Source organism: Eubalaena glacialis, chromosome 5 (genome assembly GCF_028564815.1).
Source record: "Eubalaena glacialis isolate mEubGla1 chromosome 5, mEubGla1.1.hap2.+ XY, whole genome shotgun sequence".
NCBI lineage: Eukaryota > Metazoa > Chordata > Mammalia > Artiodactyla > Balaenidae > Eubalaena > Eubalaena glacialis.
Window position 1 is genome coordinate 14,741,231 of NC_083720.1, and position 17,234 is coordinate 14,758,464.

Consider the following 17,234-nt stretch of genomic DNA (forward strand, 5'->3'; position numbering starts at 1 on the left):
TAGATGAAGGCCCATCAAGTTTCCCAGTACCAGGAGGATAGTGTTCATGTTAAAGAAAAGCATGTCTTTTCTAGGTCATCTACACAAAGACTTCATTTCCAAAGAGGTAGAAACGCTTACACATTCAGCCTTTATTTTCTCTTTAAGTACTTGCCCCTTAGTATATAGGAGTCTTGAGACATCTTGTAAAACAGTAAATTATAACCAAGAATTCTCCTAATTCTGAATCCCTCAAGACCAGAGAAAACTTGATGAAATGAAAATGTTAACACTTTCAGGTTGTCTGACTCCTACTCTTAATCTAGTACTTATTACACTGTACCAGGATGCCTCTCATAATAATCTGTTGAAAAAATTATTCCGACACTGCAAATGTGCTATGAATACTAACAGAATTAGTCTCATTTTCAAAAGTCTCAGTTATTTCAGGCTACATTATAAAGACATTCCATTGTAATTGAAGTGGTTGAATTCTCTGAATACTACAGTCATCAGCAAACAAACCTTAACTATTACTGTTAGTTTTTAAATCTCGGCCTTCTCCTCCTGATCACAGGGATGACCTGGTTAAGCACGTGGATATCTACTTCATTTTAGTTAGCTTCGCTGGTAATGTTCACGCGTGTGTTTAATCCTATTTTTGATCCAAACTGCCACATTATATCTTTTTGTAGTAGGTTCTCTAAGAGAAAAATGATTTTAGAAAGCAAACTCTGGCAGCTGTATGGGAGAAAGACTGAAAACAGGAGAAATTAGAGGCACCCAGGCCAGTTAGACTACTGGTGTATGGGAGACGCAAGCCCTTTAAGTAAGGCAGTGCCTGTTAGAAGCAGGAGGAGGTGGTGGGGTGGGTATCAGAAAAGCAAGTCAACAGGACTGGAGACTCACTAGATCTGAGGACCTGAGTAAGAAGAGAGTGAGGTCAGCAAGTGAGATGGGCAACACTAGAGGAGAGACAAGGCAGACAAGGAATTCTCTTCAAACATGCTGAGCTGGAAGCATACAGAGATGCTGGCAGAGAATTACCATGTCTCATCATAAACCTAGTTACATACTATTTGACTTTTTAATCTATATAACTTGATAAAAGAAAAATTAAATTAAAAGGAAAGAGTCAAGGTTCAGAGCAGGAGAGAAAAAGGAAAATATTATACTAAATTGATATTAATATATTGCATCACAACTTTGAATGAAATATTTTTATTCTTCGAGTAGCACATTCCCAAGTTAAAACCCAAGAAAAAGATAAATTTTGATATATCCATGGAATCCAGTTCAGAAATTACAAGGTAAGAACTACATCTAGGCAACAACATGAATGAGTCTCAAAATAATTATGCTGAATAATCACAAAGAAAAAAAACAATTATGCTGAACCCTATTTAGAAATAAAAAGGAAATCCTATTCAGAAATAAATGGAATCCTATTCAGAAATAAATCCTATTCAGAAATAAAAAGGTACAAACAACATATAGGCAACAAAATGAATGGTCTCAAAATAATTACGCTGATTAAAAGAAGCCAGACAAAAAAGGGAGTCCATACTATATAACTCCATTTTTATAAAACTCTAGAAAACACAAACTCAGCTATCATTACAGAAAGCAGATTAGTGGTTATAAAGAGTGAGGCAGGCATGAGTAGTATGAGGGAGGCACATGGGGAAACTTTTGGACGAGATGGATAGTTCATTATCTTGACAGATGTATACATGTCAACACTTATCAAAACTTTACCATACACTTCAAATATGTACAGTTTATTGTATGTCAATTATACTTCAGTAAAGTTGTTAAAAAATCCCAGAAAAAAAAATTTAAAGGACATATTTTCCTTCTTCTCCAGTCATTCTTCTTATTGTCAGTGGAAGCTCCTTAGCATTTTATAGCTAAATTCTCTTTCTAAAGTATCCTTTTTTCGTCTCCATCAGTCAAGGCTTTAAAACTCACAACAATAAACAATTTACTTCGAAAAATCAAAAATCTAAGTCATAAAACAGATGACTTTGGCCAACATGAACCAATGTGGCTTCAATGAGTTGGGTAAATGTAAACCAAAGCAAAGTAAGCATGGCATTATTGCAAGTAAATGTATGATTTCTGTTATTTCAACATTGAAACTAGTCGGGACTTCCCTAGTGGTGCCGTGGATAAGACTCCGTGCTCCCAATGCAGGGGGCCCGGGTTCTATCCCTGGTCAAGGAGCTATATCCCTCATGCATGCCACAACAAGAGTTTGCATGCCACAACTAAAGAGCCCGTGCACCGCAACTAAGGAGACCGAGAGCAGCAACTAAGGAGCCCACCTGCCTCAACTAAGACCCGGTGCAACCAAATAAGTAAATAAATAATTTTTTTTTTTTCTTAATATTGAAACTAGTCAACGGTTTCCTCAACCCAACCCACCCTCCAGTATTACCTCTGAAGCTTCCTCAGGAATTTGCCAATATGCCAGGTTAAGATGTACTGCACCAATCTAAAAATTTCCTCTTATAAGTCTTAAACAAACCTATTAAAAGTACTATACCAGAATGTACCCTAAAGACATTTTATCTAAAAAATGATAAACTTATTAATTCTATATTGACAATCACTTACAGCTCAAACTGGTTTTCAGTTTCAAAGCATGCAAGAAACAATAATTTCCAGAAAGAATATGCAGAAATTACCTAGAACCCTGAAAGTTCAGGATACTTTATGTGAATCAATAAGTAGCATAACTTCTTTAATAACCTCCATGTAGGCAATGAAAGACAATAGGCAATTCATATCTCTTAGCTTTGATGAGAAAGCTTAGGTTCGCATCCCTATACCTTGGATCCACATGTTCCAGTGTCCTGTCCATGCTGGGAAGCCCACCTTTTGCATTGGTGACGTTGCAGCTTAGGGAAGTAAATACCATAAGAAAGAAACAGAACAGAAGCCTACCTGGTCAGTGTATATCAACTCTCATGTCCTAAACACCAAGAAGCGACAACCATAAAATCTGAATCTTGGTAGGACTTGAAATATAGACCAGCCAAACAGTTTACAATAGAGATTTCCTGTACTTTTATTACTAGGATGATAAAGACACTGGAATATGTGGAGTGGTCAGTGAATGACTGATATAGAAAGTTTAATGCCCATTTTTTAAAAAACTAAAATATTATATATATATGTGTGTATATATATATGTATATATATATACGCACACATGTATTCCAAGTCACAAAATGCTTTGAAATAAGTTTTCTAACACGAGTTCTCAGCTTGCTTATTTCCTAGAAAAAAGGACTAGCTCATTTATTCACTCATCAAAATCAATGCACCCCATTTGAAATCAGGTCTCTTAAATTTCTCCACTGACAACATTCGGCTGTGTGACCATGGGAATATTATAGATTCTCTCTGGGTTAAAAATGTGTGATTCTAAGATGTAGAGAAACTAAGAATTTGAATCTCATACTGTCTATGGCTCCCACAGCAAGACCAAATAAGGTTCTACATAATCCATACTTCCTTCCAGCAGCCTTGCTTGATAGCCATGAATTTTGTAATTATTTTTTAAACGACCACAGTAGAAGATTGCACAAAGTATTTGATCCTTAAATTTGTTCAAGTCTTCCAGAATATAATCTGTCCTCATTAAGCCTCTAGAATATAATTAAGCAGCCATTAGTGATGGTTTTCTCCCTTGTGCTTTTAAAGATAATGATAAAAATGTTTTACATACCTATGGGTGAAAATAATTGCCAAGTAACTGATACTCCTAAATACCTATTAAATACTTGTAACTGTTATTTCTAAATACACATAAAATGTCATCCTAAAAATGACTATATATGGCAGTCACTGATTGATGTTTTGGCACCAGAACCTTTTCAATGCTAGTCATTTCAAGCTACCGCTAATTACTTTAATTGACTTCTCTAATCCATAGCAGTAAGGGATAAATTCCTTCAAAACTGAAGTAGCATTGGGTACTGTGAATAAAAATAACGTTTTCATTATTTTTAGGGCTAAAAAAATAGAAAACAACACTTAGATATTCTGTATTTAAAAATTACATTATAACATAAAATAGAAAACAAGAAAACCATGGGAATGTATAGGAAAATACAGCAGAAATACCCCCCAAAATGCTGAGAGGTTGTTCTCGATGGTGAGGCTAGGGTGGATTTTCTTTCTTTTATATATCTATTCATTTTTATAACCGGAAAAAGCTACATAATTTAAATAGTTGACATAAAACATGGAGGGTGTCACTTCACTCTAAACACTGAGGTTAAAGTCACAAAGATCATGACACCAAAGCAAGAAGACACTGCGACAGAAGAGAATTTTATGAACACTCTAACAGATAGATACACTCTCATATATTACAGAACCCACCACAAAGAAGAGAACCTCCTCCTCTGAAAATCACAAAAACCTAAAGTAACAAAGAATGGCACAGTCATTTCGGCTCACATTATCACACAATTGAAACGTGGTGCAAATAAACCCCACTTAATCTCTACCACGCCAACACTCTCGAATTCCCCCCAGCCCACGTGTACACTCTCGAGGCAGAAGGAATGGATTTAATTGTCCCTCTTCGAGAACCTTACTCATAATCGGTACTCGTAGAGGAGTATGAACCCGAGTCGCTGACCGGATCTTCAGGATCACAATCCGCATCTTCTTCTTGTGAGGAAGGGTCTCCAGGGAGTCCCTCTGGGCTCTGACGTGAACCGCACAACGCCGGAGACGCCATCATTAGGGACGCAGCAGCTACAAGTAGGGTAATTCAAATCTCGCAGCTACGGCTTGCCGGGGCCGCCATCGTGCCTCCGCTCGGGAACGGGTAGGGGACACGTGACCACCAATCCTCAGCTTCAATTGGTGGCAGCTCAGGTTGCCAGGGAGACGAGGAAGCGTCCCTGAGAGAACCGAGACGACTGAAAGGAGCCAATGAACTTGAATTTCCAGGAGGGTATCCGGGAGGAATGGAAGAAGCTGAAACTTAACCACTTCCGCTCTCCTAAACACACTCCTTTGGAGCAGCGTAACTTACTAAAACTGGCGGAGGCCCACTGTTTTGTTTTCTTGCGGTTTGCACTTTGTTTCTACGCTGAACAGCTCTCCAAAACCTTAGAGGCGCTCCGCCTGAGTTTTCCTTGAGGTAAAGGAAGCTACCCTTTACCTCTCCATACGCGCGAGGAATGGACGCTTTTAAGCAATGCCTCCTAGGTGTTAATGTAAATACGCGCCATTGTTTCTTTGGTTTTCTTATTGTTTCGCAGTGGCAAACATTTTAACAGTTCTCCGAAGCAGATGTTGTAGAGGTGCTTCAAATTGGTGCCCATATTGTGAAATCTACTGCGTGTTCATTTTCTAACTGAAAATTTTATAATTTGATGAAGTGTTCTCATCACTGAAGTCGGAAGTGTAAACAGGTCAAATTTACCTGTCATTTGCGAATACCTACATCAAATATTTTTTGTAAGTACAAAATAATAGCTAGCATTTATTGAGATTCAGCCATTGTTCTAATTACTTGTTCTATTCATATGTATATAAATATATATGAACTAAATATCCCTATACTAAAATAAGGAAACTGAGAGAGTTTATTCATCTTGTTAATGGTCACATGGCTAGCAGGCATCAAAGCCAACGGAGAACTGAACTTAAGTCATTAACCACTAGATTATATTTACTCCTCAGGACCCAGTAATTCAACTATTAGAGATCTATTCTAAGAAAATAAGGAATATAAATAAAATTTATAAAATTTGTAAAAGGGAAAAGCTGAAAGCAATCTAAATATTCAACAATAGGGGAAAAGTTAAATACACCTTTATATATAAAGTATGATGAATATTATGATGTGAAAGAAATGTTTTCAGGGGCTTCCCTGGTGGTGCAGTGGTTGAGAGTCTGCCTGCCAGTGCAGGGGACACGGGTTCGAGCCCTGGTCTGGGAGGGTCCCACATGCCGCGGAGCAACTGGGCCCGTGAGTCACAATTGCTGAGCCTGCGCGTCTGGAGCCTGTGCTCCGCAACGAGAGAGGCCGCGATAATGAGAGGCCCGCGCACCGCGATGAAGAGTGGCCCCCACTTGCCGCAACTAGAGAGGGCGCTCGCGCAGAAACGAGGACCCAGCACAGCCATAAATAAATAAATAAATAAATAATTAATTAAAAAAAAAAAAAAGAAATGTTTTCAAAGAGTAATGCATGGGGAAATGTTCCTATTGTAGAGGTAAGAGAAGGATATAATGTTATTTTATGATCTCAATGGATGGGTGCTGGGGATTCAACTTAAACTACTTGGGTAGATGGTAGAGACTGAAAGGTGAATGGGCAGTTTATAACATATAGTGTCCTATGATAAATACAGAGTTCTACTGGAATACCCAAAGGGAAACAAACTAGGGCATGTGGGGCCACAGCAGATTTCTTAGAGGAAGGCTTAACTTATCTTGTTATTACGGGATATTATGTTCCAAACAGAGAAGAGTAGTGAAGATGAGTCTCCCCATGGCCCAGAGAGATATATGCATGAAGAACTCAAAAGAACCTGGGCAGTAGCCATCAAATATTTAAACTTTCAAGCTGCAATTTAGTTTCATTTGTCACATTAAACTATGTATATTTGAATATCCTAAGTTTTATGGTTTTATTTGTATTAATTTCTAAATTTGCTTTTTTATAACTGTAAACTAGCTATTGAATTTTATTTTGTAGTTTATTTGTATTAATTTATAAAATTGTTTTTATCTTATATAAGAGCTATAAAGCACAGAGCTTATGCCTGTTTATTTAAAATTATAATAAAGTTTGTCATCCCTGGAAATCCATCTGCAAGAGTCTTTCCTGAAAAGAGAGGTCCATATACCACTCAAATTGGAGAACAGGGGACTAGTTCATAAATGGTAAAGGAGGTTCTTGACGTGGCAGGAGGATATGGCACCCTAGGAACAGATGGAGGGCTATGAGCTTGCTTAACACCTCTTCCCTGAAGCTGGTACCCAAAGGAGGGTGCAGGTGTGGATGCTGACTTGCCAGTTTCACTCAGGAACTGAGGCAGTCTCCATGTGATGGTGTTTATTTTCTCTGGTAAGTAGAAGGCAACCTTGCCAGCTAAAAGTGATGGAGAAAGTAATGAGGTCAGAAGCCTGAAGACAGTGGAACCAGGAAGGAAGAGAAACAAATATTTCCATCAGTACTGAGGTCCAAAAAAAAAAGATGTATTACTTTTAAAATCAGAGATACTATTATTTTAAAAGGTGGAATCACTAATAGTTATGTTTCATGTTAAAACATACATACTTATTCTCACCACAATCCCTAAGATTCCATTCTAAAATTAAAATGCTTTAGGCACCTCTTTAATACTTAGCCTTTCATCATTTTAAAAGCAACTTATTGGAAGTAAAAAAAGAAAAAAGACATTTTAAATTTTAACAAAACTCCACATTTCCTTACTATAAATAACACTTCATTTTTTTCTATAAGTATCTAATAATTTCATACCCTGCTCATAAGTCTCAATGCTGCCCCATTAAACAGAGAATAAAATCCAAACTGTGTAGTCTCTTAAAAAAACTTTCCAATTCTACAAATAATTGAGCACCAACTAGGAATCAGAGACCTTATTTCCTGCTATGCATTAATTAAGTTAATCAAGTGTGTCCAACTTGCTAATCAAAATATCTTACCTGAGGTGCTTGTTAAACATACAGACTTTAGGGTCCTGCCCCACTTCAACAGGATCAGAATCTCCAGAGGAGGGGCCTGGAAATCTCTATTTTAAAAAGTAACCCCAGTGATCCTCAAAGGCAAACTTGGGAAACACTGCCCTTAGCCTTACCTCAGTTCTATGCTTCATACCTGTAAGTCCCACTGACCATTTCGCAAACAGGCTGGAACCCACTCCCACCTCCTGGTTTTGAGCCTGGCAGGCAGACCTCTTCCTGCCTCAGCACCCATCATGGGTATAATCCTGAGCAAACAACCTCTGCAAGCTTCACTTTTCCTACCTGCGACTTAGGATACTGGTACCTCTTTCACGGGACTGTTTGGAATCCAGTGAGTTAATGCACGTAAAATACCTAGCACACAAAGTGTCAAAAAACATTAGCTATTCTGTGGATCATTTACTCACACAGTTCCCTGTCTGTGGAATGCTGCTTATCCAAAACACTACATTTTCCTTCAAGTCCCAATTCAAGCTGTACCTTTTCCAAGAAGTCTTCCCAGACTCTTCTCCTATCTTATAGTAAGAATTCCTCTTTCCACCTTCCCCTCATAACATATCCCATAAAGTTCTGGTATAATTAACTGCCAGTCTGCCTAGTATCTAAACTATTTAGGAATGTGTCTATCTTTGCTACCAAATGACAACTCCTAGAAGACATGACTGTTGTTTTTTTTTTTTTCAGTCTTTGATCTTACACAAAGTTGAACCAGAGCAAGAAGTGCCACATAAAAGTATATCTTTTAAGAAATGTCCTTGGGACTTCCCTGGTGGTCCAGGGGTTAAGAATCTGCTCTTCTACTGCAGGGGGCTCCAGTTTGATCCCTGGTCGGAGAACTAAGATCCCGCATGCCGCGCAGTGCGGCCAAAAAAAAAAAAAAAAAAAAAAATGTCCTTTCACACTAGATAAATCTCTGAGTTATGTTGACTTTATTTCCGTATGTTTAATGAACAAAATTCCTCCCCTGACCCCAGAAAAAGTTGCACCTTTGCTTGATCTTTCACAAAAGAAGAAATAATAGCAATCATTTTAAATTCTTTTAAACAGGGCTGCTCTCACTTTGGCCTCTTGCAGCCTCCCAATTTTTTTTTTTTTGAGTTTATTTATTTATTTATTTTTGGCTGTGTTGGGTCTTCGTTTCTGTGCGAGGGCTTTCTCTAGTTGCGGCAAGTGGGGGCCACTTTTCATCGCGGTGCACGGGCCTCTCACTATCGCGGCCTCTCTTGTTGCGGAGCACAGACTCCAGACGCGCAGGCTCAGTAGTTGTGGCTCACGGGCCCAGTTGCTCCGCGGCATGTGGGATCTTCCCAGACCAGGGCTCGAACCCGTGTCCCCTGCATTGGCAGGCAGATTCTCAACCACTGCACCACCAGGGAAGCCGCATTTTAAATTCTCAATTAAATTTTCAGGGTATGGTAATCTGATTTCCAGATTTCTAACTTTATATATTATATTTATAGTAATTAAATTAATATTTGATACCCTTAGATATACTGGAGAGGATGAAGAAAGGAAAAGAATAAAATGCCATTTTCAGGGGCTTTATAAGAATACTGACTTTGTCTGTTTCATAAATATCAATTGCAGGAAGACTTAAAAGATTTAGACCGGGGTGTATATATATATATATATATATATATATATTTTTTTTTTTTTTTTTTTGGCTGCACAGCACGTCTTGTAGGATCTCAGTTCCCTGACCAGGGATTGAACTCTGGGCCACAGCAGTGAAAGCCCAGAATCCTAACCATTAGGCCACCAGGAAACTTCCAGGCCAGGGTATATTCTTATTTTCTATTTTCCACTACACAAATGGCCAGCCGTCTTCTGAGGCCCAGATATGTTTAGTTTAATATATATGAGACATAAGGTCCTTATTTCCATTGATTACCATCTCAATTAGGCAAACAATACAATTCTGACATAAAATACACCAGATAAGAACATAATTAAATATTTAGTATCTTTAGCAGGTTCAAGAGCTCTTTCCTAAATAGTAATATAAGCTAGCAATGAGAACCAAATGAAAACAGGGCCACAGGAGGTCATGTCCATTAAAAAAAATTTAATTGCAAGGTAAAAAATTCATGTAACAGAGTTTTGTTAGGAACTAATTCATATCGCCTTAATTGTGCACATGGAAATAATAATTCATGAACTATGTAGTAATACTGACAACTGCAGTCACTTTAAAATCATGAATAATTAACTTGGTAGACTCAGCAAAATAGCATTTTAAAAACAGACTTCATAATGTGGAATTTTTCAAATTTGGGATAGAGTCATAATATATAAGAATAACATTTCGGCAATCTTATGTTTATAGAATTGCGTTATGATTGAAAATTCTCGTTTTCCTATATAAAAATTGAATTACCCGTAAAAATGTATGGAACTTGTTCCAAGATCATGCATGCTGCATTTGAACAATAACGGAATATAGATGAGAATCCAAAAGCAAACATAAAAGTAACTAAAGTAGATGGCACAAAGTTTAAGCCCCAAACCCAATTCATTTACTCTTACTTATCCTCACTGTATATTTTCATTTACAAGTTCTAACAAATTTGGTAAACTGTTCTACTGCCATAGATCAGTAGCTGCCAACCAAAAGGAAGGAAGGCCTCCTTAAAACAGGAATACAGGGCTTCCCTGGTGGTGCAGTGGTTGAGAATCCGCCTGCCAATGCAGGGGACACGGGTTCGAGCCCTGGTCTGGGAAGATCCCACATGCCACGGAGCAACTGGGCCCGTGAGCCACAACTACTGAGCCTGCGCGTCTGGAGCCTGTGCTCCACAACAAGAGAGGCCGCGATAGTGAGAGGCCCGCGCACCGCGATGAAGAGTGGCCCCCCGCTCGCCGCAACTAGAGAAAGCCCTCGCACAGAAACAAAGATCCAACACAGCCAAAAATAAATAAATAAATAAATAAATAAATTTTAAAAATTAAAAAAAAAAAACAAAAAAAACCCCCAGGAATACACAGCAGCAAAAATTGTTGATGCCTGACAATCTGCTGATGAAGAAAAAAGTAGGACACACGTGAGATTTACAAAAGCCATAGTTTATAAATGAGTGTCAAGTGCCCTCAGAAGCACCTAAAAAAACCCTACTATGTTTGTCAAACTCTACAGTAATTTGATAACCACTATGAAAATGCTTGATAATCCATAAGTGCCAGGCATTCCCCAGAGGAGCCAGGTTCTCATCCTGATTCTGTCACTAATAACCAAGCGACCAAGTGACTGGGAACAAGATCAGTTTCTTCATCTAAAGACAGCAATAATAGTCCCTACCTACTATACAGGCTTGCTAAGAACCAACTGAGATAACCTTTGAAATCTAATGTCTTACACGTTAGGAAACAGAGCAGTGTGTGATATATACTATATTTTCAAAAAGCTTTGATTTTATTATTTATTTTAGATTTTACTTTTTGAGTTTAAAAGGATATTTTATTCATCAGGAATATTATCTAATAGGGCACACCTTTACCCCTGAGAATTTTGGATATTTCAGGTATTTAAAATATGCTTATTTTACTGTTGCCAAAAGCATGAAATTTAGGTCATCAAACATTTTCAGAGACTCACCTTTAGCTCACTTTCTCTGCTGGCTTAGGCGTCAAAATGTCGGCACTCTAGCCTGGACCAGAGCCATACGTTAGCCTTTAGGCTCTGGGCAAAAGTCACTTAGCTGAATCTTCTCAGAGCCTTTAGGAATAGCTGTCTTTTTGGGTTTTGTTTTAATTTTTTTAGGACAGTTGTAAATATAATCCCTTCTGTTTCACAGAACTTTACTTTTATAGAGCACTTAAATATCACCTGAAGTTCACACCACCATCCTTCAATATCCCTTTATATTATAGAATGAACAGGAAAATATAGACAAGTTAAGTCTTGCCAAATCCCACAACTATTACAGTATGCAACGGACTAGGACTCCAAGGGAATGATTCAATTGCAGTAAGCTTGTGCACAAATTTTTGAAAAATCTTTGCAAAATTCTAATGAGTGCTAATATGATTATTTGGGTACTTCCTATAATCAAGAGTGACACAAATATTTGTTGATTTACTTAAGTAAAAATAACTGAGAAATGCAATACTGAAGTTTTCCCTGACTCAGACCACCTATATGTAACTTTTTTATCAAGAAGTAGGATAGCTGAATATTTTTAGCTGAGCTATTGTTATTTTAATATTGACATATTTTGAAGCTAACACCTCATGCAGAGAAAAATTTGCAACTTTGCTTCAGTTTTGGTTTGGCTGAAGTATCTTTTTCAAGAGCACAGCAATTTAATGCTTTACATTTTGAAAACCATATTTACAATGGAAAATATACAAGTAATTAAAAAATAAACACTCAGAAGGGTTATCCTTTAAAGTAAGATGTAAAAATAGAATAGTCTGCTATTCTTTCTTGTCTATAAATGTTCTGTGGCTCAAGGCTACCGGTCTCTTTAATGTGATTGCCAAAATTTTGTGGATATCTTACAAGGGATGTTTTAAAGGAAAAACATGAAAATGTTGTAAAACTGGCATAAAAAAAATAGGCCATGCACTGGTCTAGAGCCTGAGAACTATGATGAGTAGGTGAGTGTAGTTTAAAGGTTATCTGTTTTCTCTAATTTCTATTACATTATGTCTGAACAAATCTTTACATATATGAGCAAAAGGCATTTGATTAAATATGAACTTGTGTGAAAATCTATCTTAATGAAATGAAACAGAAACCTCTATAGATGTTTCCAATTTTTTAATAAGTGTGTTTGAAAACATTAAACAGTAAATAACCACTGACAAAAATAATGCATTGCAAAGGCAAAAAGATTTTCACATATTGTTAAAAATAGAGAATTGTAGCCATCATACTGACAAAGACACTTAAGTTTCAGATGCCATTGGTTCCCATAGCATGTGGGTGCAGTTATTTGTAATTCAGATAAAGTAGCTTTTCATATACTGAGCAGGTTTATTCCAGAAACACTCCACTGCTTACTTCTGAAATAATCATCTCAGTTTTGATGACTGTAGTTTAAACATATTCTTTTGTCCTGGTTCATTCAGACAGGTTTGTGCTTTGGATCTGAAACCCTGCAGGGTTAATCAGTTTGGAATTTTTTGGCACCTGACATTTAAAACATGAAGAAATTCTGCTGCATCAGGGTTTTAAGCATTTAAAACAAACACCCCTCCCAGCTTTATTAAAGTCATGCTGTGAATGAGTTTCTAGTTAATAAGTTGGGGGATTATTCATGGACTGTAATTTTTTCAAATGCAGGGAGAACTGTCTTTGGGAATTTAGCAGAATCCCCTTTTAGCTGCTCATTTGATAATATTTTATTGTATATGGCAGGGGCTCTCTTGGGGAGAGAGGGGAAGGAAACCAACTGTGGAAAATTGCAGGTTTCAGAAGACAGTTTTTAAACTGAAGAGACCGGATTTCTTCCTTGCACACTTCCAACAGAACAGGATTGTATAAACCTTTAAATGTCATTCTTTACTAAGTTCATTTTTTCTATTTACGTACTAAGCCATTTTTTCCATTTATGCCTTTATTTCCTCAGAATCGAATACCATGTCTGATACTTTTAAATCCATAAGCATTATCCAATTTTCTCATTTCCAACCTTATCTTTGGCTAACAGAATAAGTGAAACAGGATACTATTTATTTATAGGCTAAAAATGTTGAATATTGCTTTTTTCCTTCAAAATATTGTTTTTTCTTCAAATACAGAAATGTCTTTCTTCTCTATTCACACTTCCAAGAGAACAGGATTTCTACAGCTCATATGGTTTTGTACAAAGACTTAAAAGAGTCACTTGAAACGTTTACAGATGAGAGAACTCACATAAGCCTCCCCCTGACAGATATTTACCAAGCGCCACTTACTCTTTCTCACTACAAATGTATTCAAGAGATTCTTTTGACATATTTCTAAGCGAGTTTTTCCCAGATCACGTATTATGAAGGCCAGGCTCTCTTAGAGTCAAAGCAGCATTAAACTGCCTGGCGTTTCAACCATCCTCTCTTAATCTTAAAATGGAAATAGAATTTGCTCTCCATGTGGATTCTTAGTTCTTTTTCTTCCATAAACCTCTAACCGTTACCATGGGGTTTAATATTTGTTAGTCTATTTTCCATAAAGTATAAGGTTCGACAGAGTAAATTAATACAGTAGCAGTTTACGGCAAGTTGGGATTCTCATCCTTCTGAGAGGCACTCCTAAATCTCTTTTGTGTAGTTACGTGTGTGGATGCGCACGCGAGACTGTACGTGAGTGTGTGCTTTGGCGGGGGGGATAGAATTTAGATTTGTTAAAAAGTGCCTCCTTCTAATTCCACTCACAGCCCAAATCCAAACAAACCTCTCAGCTCGTTTTCCTGGAGAAAGTCTAGAGGTGTTTAAAAAACAGCTTTGCTTAACTGTTGTATCTCTTTTAGAGAAGGTGGTGTTCTCTGCAGTGGGGTGGGTAACCCCGTCCCGCGCGGGGCCAGCCTCGGAGCGACCAGAGCGGGTGAATCCCGAGCATCCGATTCTGGAAAGGGCGGAGGGCAGGTCCCGACTCCTCTCCCGCGGCGAGCACCGCCCCAAGGAGAATCCCACACGAGACTTTCGCCGCAAGATGCCCGAAAGAAAGGTCGCCCCTCCCCTCGCCCTCATCCCCGGGAACGGAGGGCTGTCTTTTCCGGGATCCCCCGGCCCAGCACTGACCTGTGGAAGAGGACGCGCTGCACAGAGTCCAGGTCCTCCAGGTTCCGGGCGGCAGGTTTGGGGAGGCTGGACCTGCCCACCTGAAACATGCCCACTTGAGACTCGGCGGCAAGGGCGCGCAACAGGTAACAGGCGCAGAGCACGGCGAGGTCTCGCCCCCGGCGCCCGTGGCGCCGCCCGCTTCCGGCACGGCTCGGGCCGCCGCCGGGAAACCGAGAGCTGAAGGAAAAGGCTGCCAGCTTCGGTCGCGCAGAGACCTGGGACTGAAGGGCGGCGGTGTCAGCGACCGCCCTCCCTCTCCTTCGCCCTCGGGCCGAGCCGCGCGGACCTCGGAAACCCCGCGGCCGGCGGCCCGGCTACCTTGGCGCCGCAGGACCGGGGCAGGTGGGCGCTCTGTTGGCCGCCCGGGGCTGGCCCAGTCCAGAGTGCCCCTCTTCCACGGCTGGGCGCCCCCCGCCGGCCAGTCCAACTTGGTCGAGCGCTCAGCAGGGTTCCGGGGGCCCGCGGCGAGCCGTCGAGCGCCTCCAGCCCGGCCGCCCGAAGCCGCGCTCTTACGCCGCCTAGTGCTCTTCACTCTTCCTTCGGGGCTGCAGGGCTGTTCCAGGCGAGGGACACCGGTGTCCAGGCACCGCCCCCAGCAAAGGAAGCTACCACCTGCAGCCTGGAGGGCCACGAACAAGAGTGGCGGGGGCACTGAGGGGCTCCGAGGCCCCGCCGCTCCGCGGAAGGTCAAGAAAAGGAGCAAGAGAGGCGCGTTGGACGTCCGTTATTGGTGGGAATTTACATGCTGACTAAAAAGGCCATTTACGTTCATTCATCCAGGTAAACATATACGTATTGATTACTTGCTATGTGCCAAGCTGAATTTTAGTCTTCGGAGATAACAACGATAAATAAGAAGTGGTGGCTGACCTGCCTAGTGTGGACCCTTTATTCTCGTTCGGGGCTCTATTCGCTTTAAAAATATACTTGACGCTAGAATATAACACAGGAGAAAATCTCGATGACCTTGGGTATGGTGATGACTTTTTAAATATGACACCAAAAAGCTCAGTCTACGAGAGAAATAATTGATAAACTGGATTTCATTAAAATTTAAAACTCCGCTGCGAAGATGCTTGATTATCTTGATGATAATGAGAAAACAAGCCACAGACTGGGAGAAAATAAATATATGCCAAAGACATTTGAAAAAAGACTGTTATCCAGAGTATACACAGAACTCTTAAAACTCAATAAGAAAAGGAACAACCTGATTTTTTTAAATGGGCAAAAGACCTGAACAGACACCTCACCAAAGAAGATATTCAGATGGCCAACAAGATATGAAAGGATGCTCCACATCATACGTCATTAGGGAATTGCAAATTAACACAAGGAGATACCACGACACATCCGTTAGAATGGCTGAAATCCAAACACTGGCAACACCATGCTGGTGAGGATGTGGAGATTCATTGCTGATGGGAATACAAAATGGTAAAGCCACTTTGGAAGACAGCTTGGCAGTTTCGTACAGAATTAAACATACTTTCACCATACAATCCAGCAGTCACATTCCTTGGTATTTACCAAATGAGTTGAAAATTTATGTTCACACAAAAGCCTGCACAAAGATATTCATAGATGCTTTATTCATAATTGCCAAAACTGGGAAGCAACCAAGGTGTTCTTCTTCGGTAGGTGAATGGATAAATAAACTGTGTACATGCAGACAATGGAATATTATCTACTGCTAAAAATAAACGAGCTGTCAAGCCATGAAAAGACATACAGGAACATTAAGTGAAAGAAGCCAATCTGAAAAGGTAACATAATTTATAATTCCAACTATACGGCATTCTGGAAAAGGCAAAACTATGCAGACAGTAAAAAGATCGGTGATTCCCTGAGGAGGGAATGAATAGGCAGAGCACAGAGGATTTTTAGGGCAGTGAAAAGTATTCTGTACGATACTCTAATGGTGGACAAATGGAGAGCAGACTGGAAAATGTAGTTTGAGTTGTAAGGTACTACTGGTTGTAGATGACAGATATAAAGAGTAATAAGTTAATCTTAAAATGTAGGATTATTAGATGGGATTTAGCTATTCATTGTAGGATTTCCAAATGTCATTGTTGTAAGACATTTCTCTTGGGTCAGTTTCTTGAATCCTGGCTGCCAGTGTTCTGGGACCCAAGTGGGTGAAGAGGGTGATTAATGAGGGTCTCATCTCTTAATATACATAGACTTTGACCTATCACTTCTTTTTTTTTTTTTTTAATAAATTTATTCATTTATTTATTTTTGGCTGCGTTGGGTCTTCGTTGCTGTGTGCGGGCTTTTCTCTAGTTGCGGCGAGCGGGGGGCTACTCTTTGTTGCGGTGCGTGGGCTTCTGATTGAGGCGGCTTCTCTTGTTGTGGAGCACGGGCTCTAGGCACGCGGGCTTCAGTAGTTGTGGCGCGCAGGCTTAGGTGCTCCGTGGCATGTGCGATCTTCCCGGACCAGGGCTCAAACCCGTGTCCCCTGCATTGGCAGGCAGATTCTCAACCACTGTGCCACCATGGAAGCCCCTTACCTAACACTTCTGTTTTCAGTAAGATACCTCACCACTGCCCTACACTCTGCCTGGTGTCCTTGAGTCCAAGAGTTTCAAGAAACTGAAAATATTTATATCTTTTGATTCAGAAATTAATCCCAAGGAAATGATAAAAAATGTAGATCATGATGTTTATCCCAGTATGTTATCATAGCAAATATATTAAAAGTATAAATATCCAAAATTAGTGTAATACTTAAGTAGGTTAAA

The 17,234-nt window shown here is 39.6% G+C and overlaps 1 protein-coding gene across 3 annotated transcripts in view; it reads right to left on the reverse strand.

Moving 5' to 3' along the window:
* Positions 1-14,966, reverse strand: part of INTU (inturned planar cell polarity protein) — an 82,041-nt gene extending 67,075 nt beyond the window's left edge. Inside the window, exon 1 of one of the 3 annotated variants that reach the window (XM_061191101.1) lies at positions 14,446-14,966. In XM_061191101.1, coding sequence (XP_061047084.1) covers positions 14,446-14,534 — 89 coding nt within the window. In that variant the 5' untranslated portion in view covers positions 14,535-14,966. Of the gene's footprint in view, positions 1-4,592; positions 4,949-14,445 lie in introns of those variants that run through there. The other 2 variants (XM_061191100.1, XM_061191102.1) reach the window with 2 other exon arrangements.
* Positions 14,967-17,234: the final 2,268 nt, after the last annotated feature.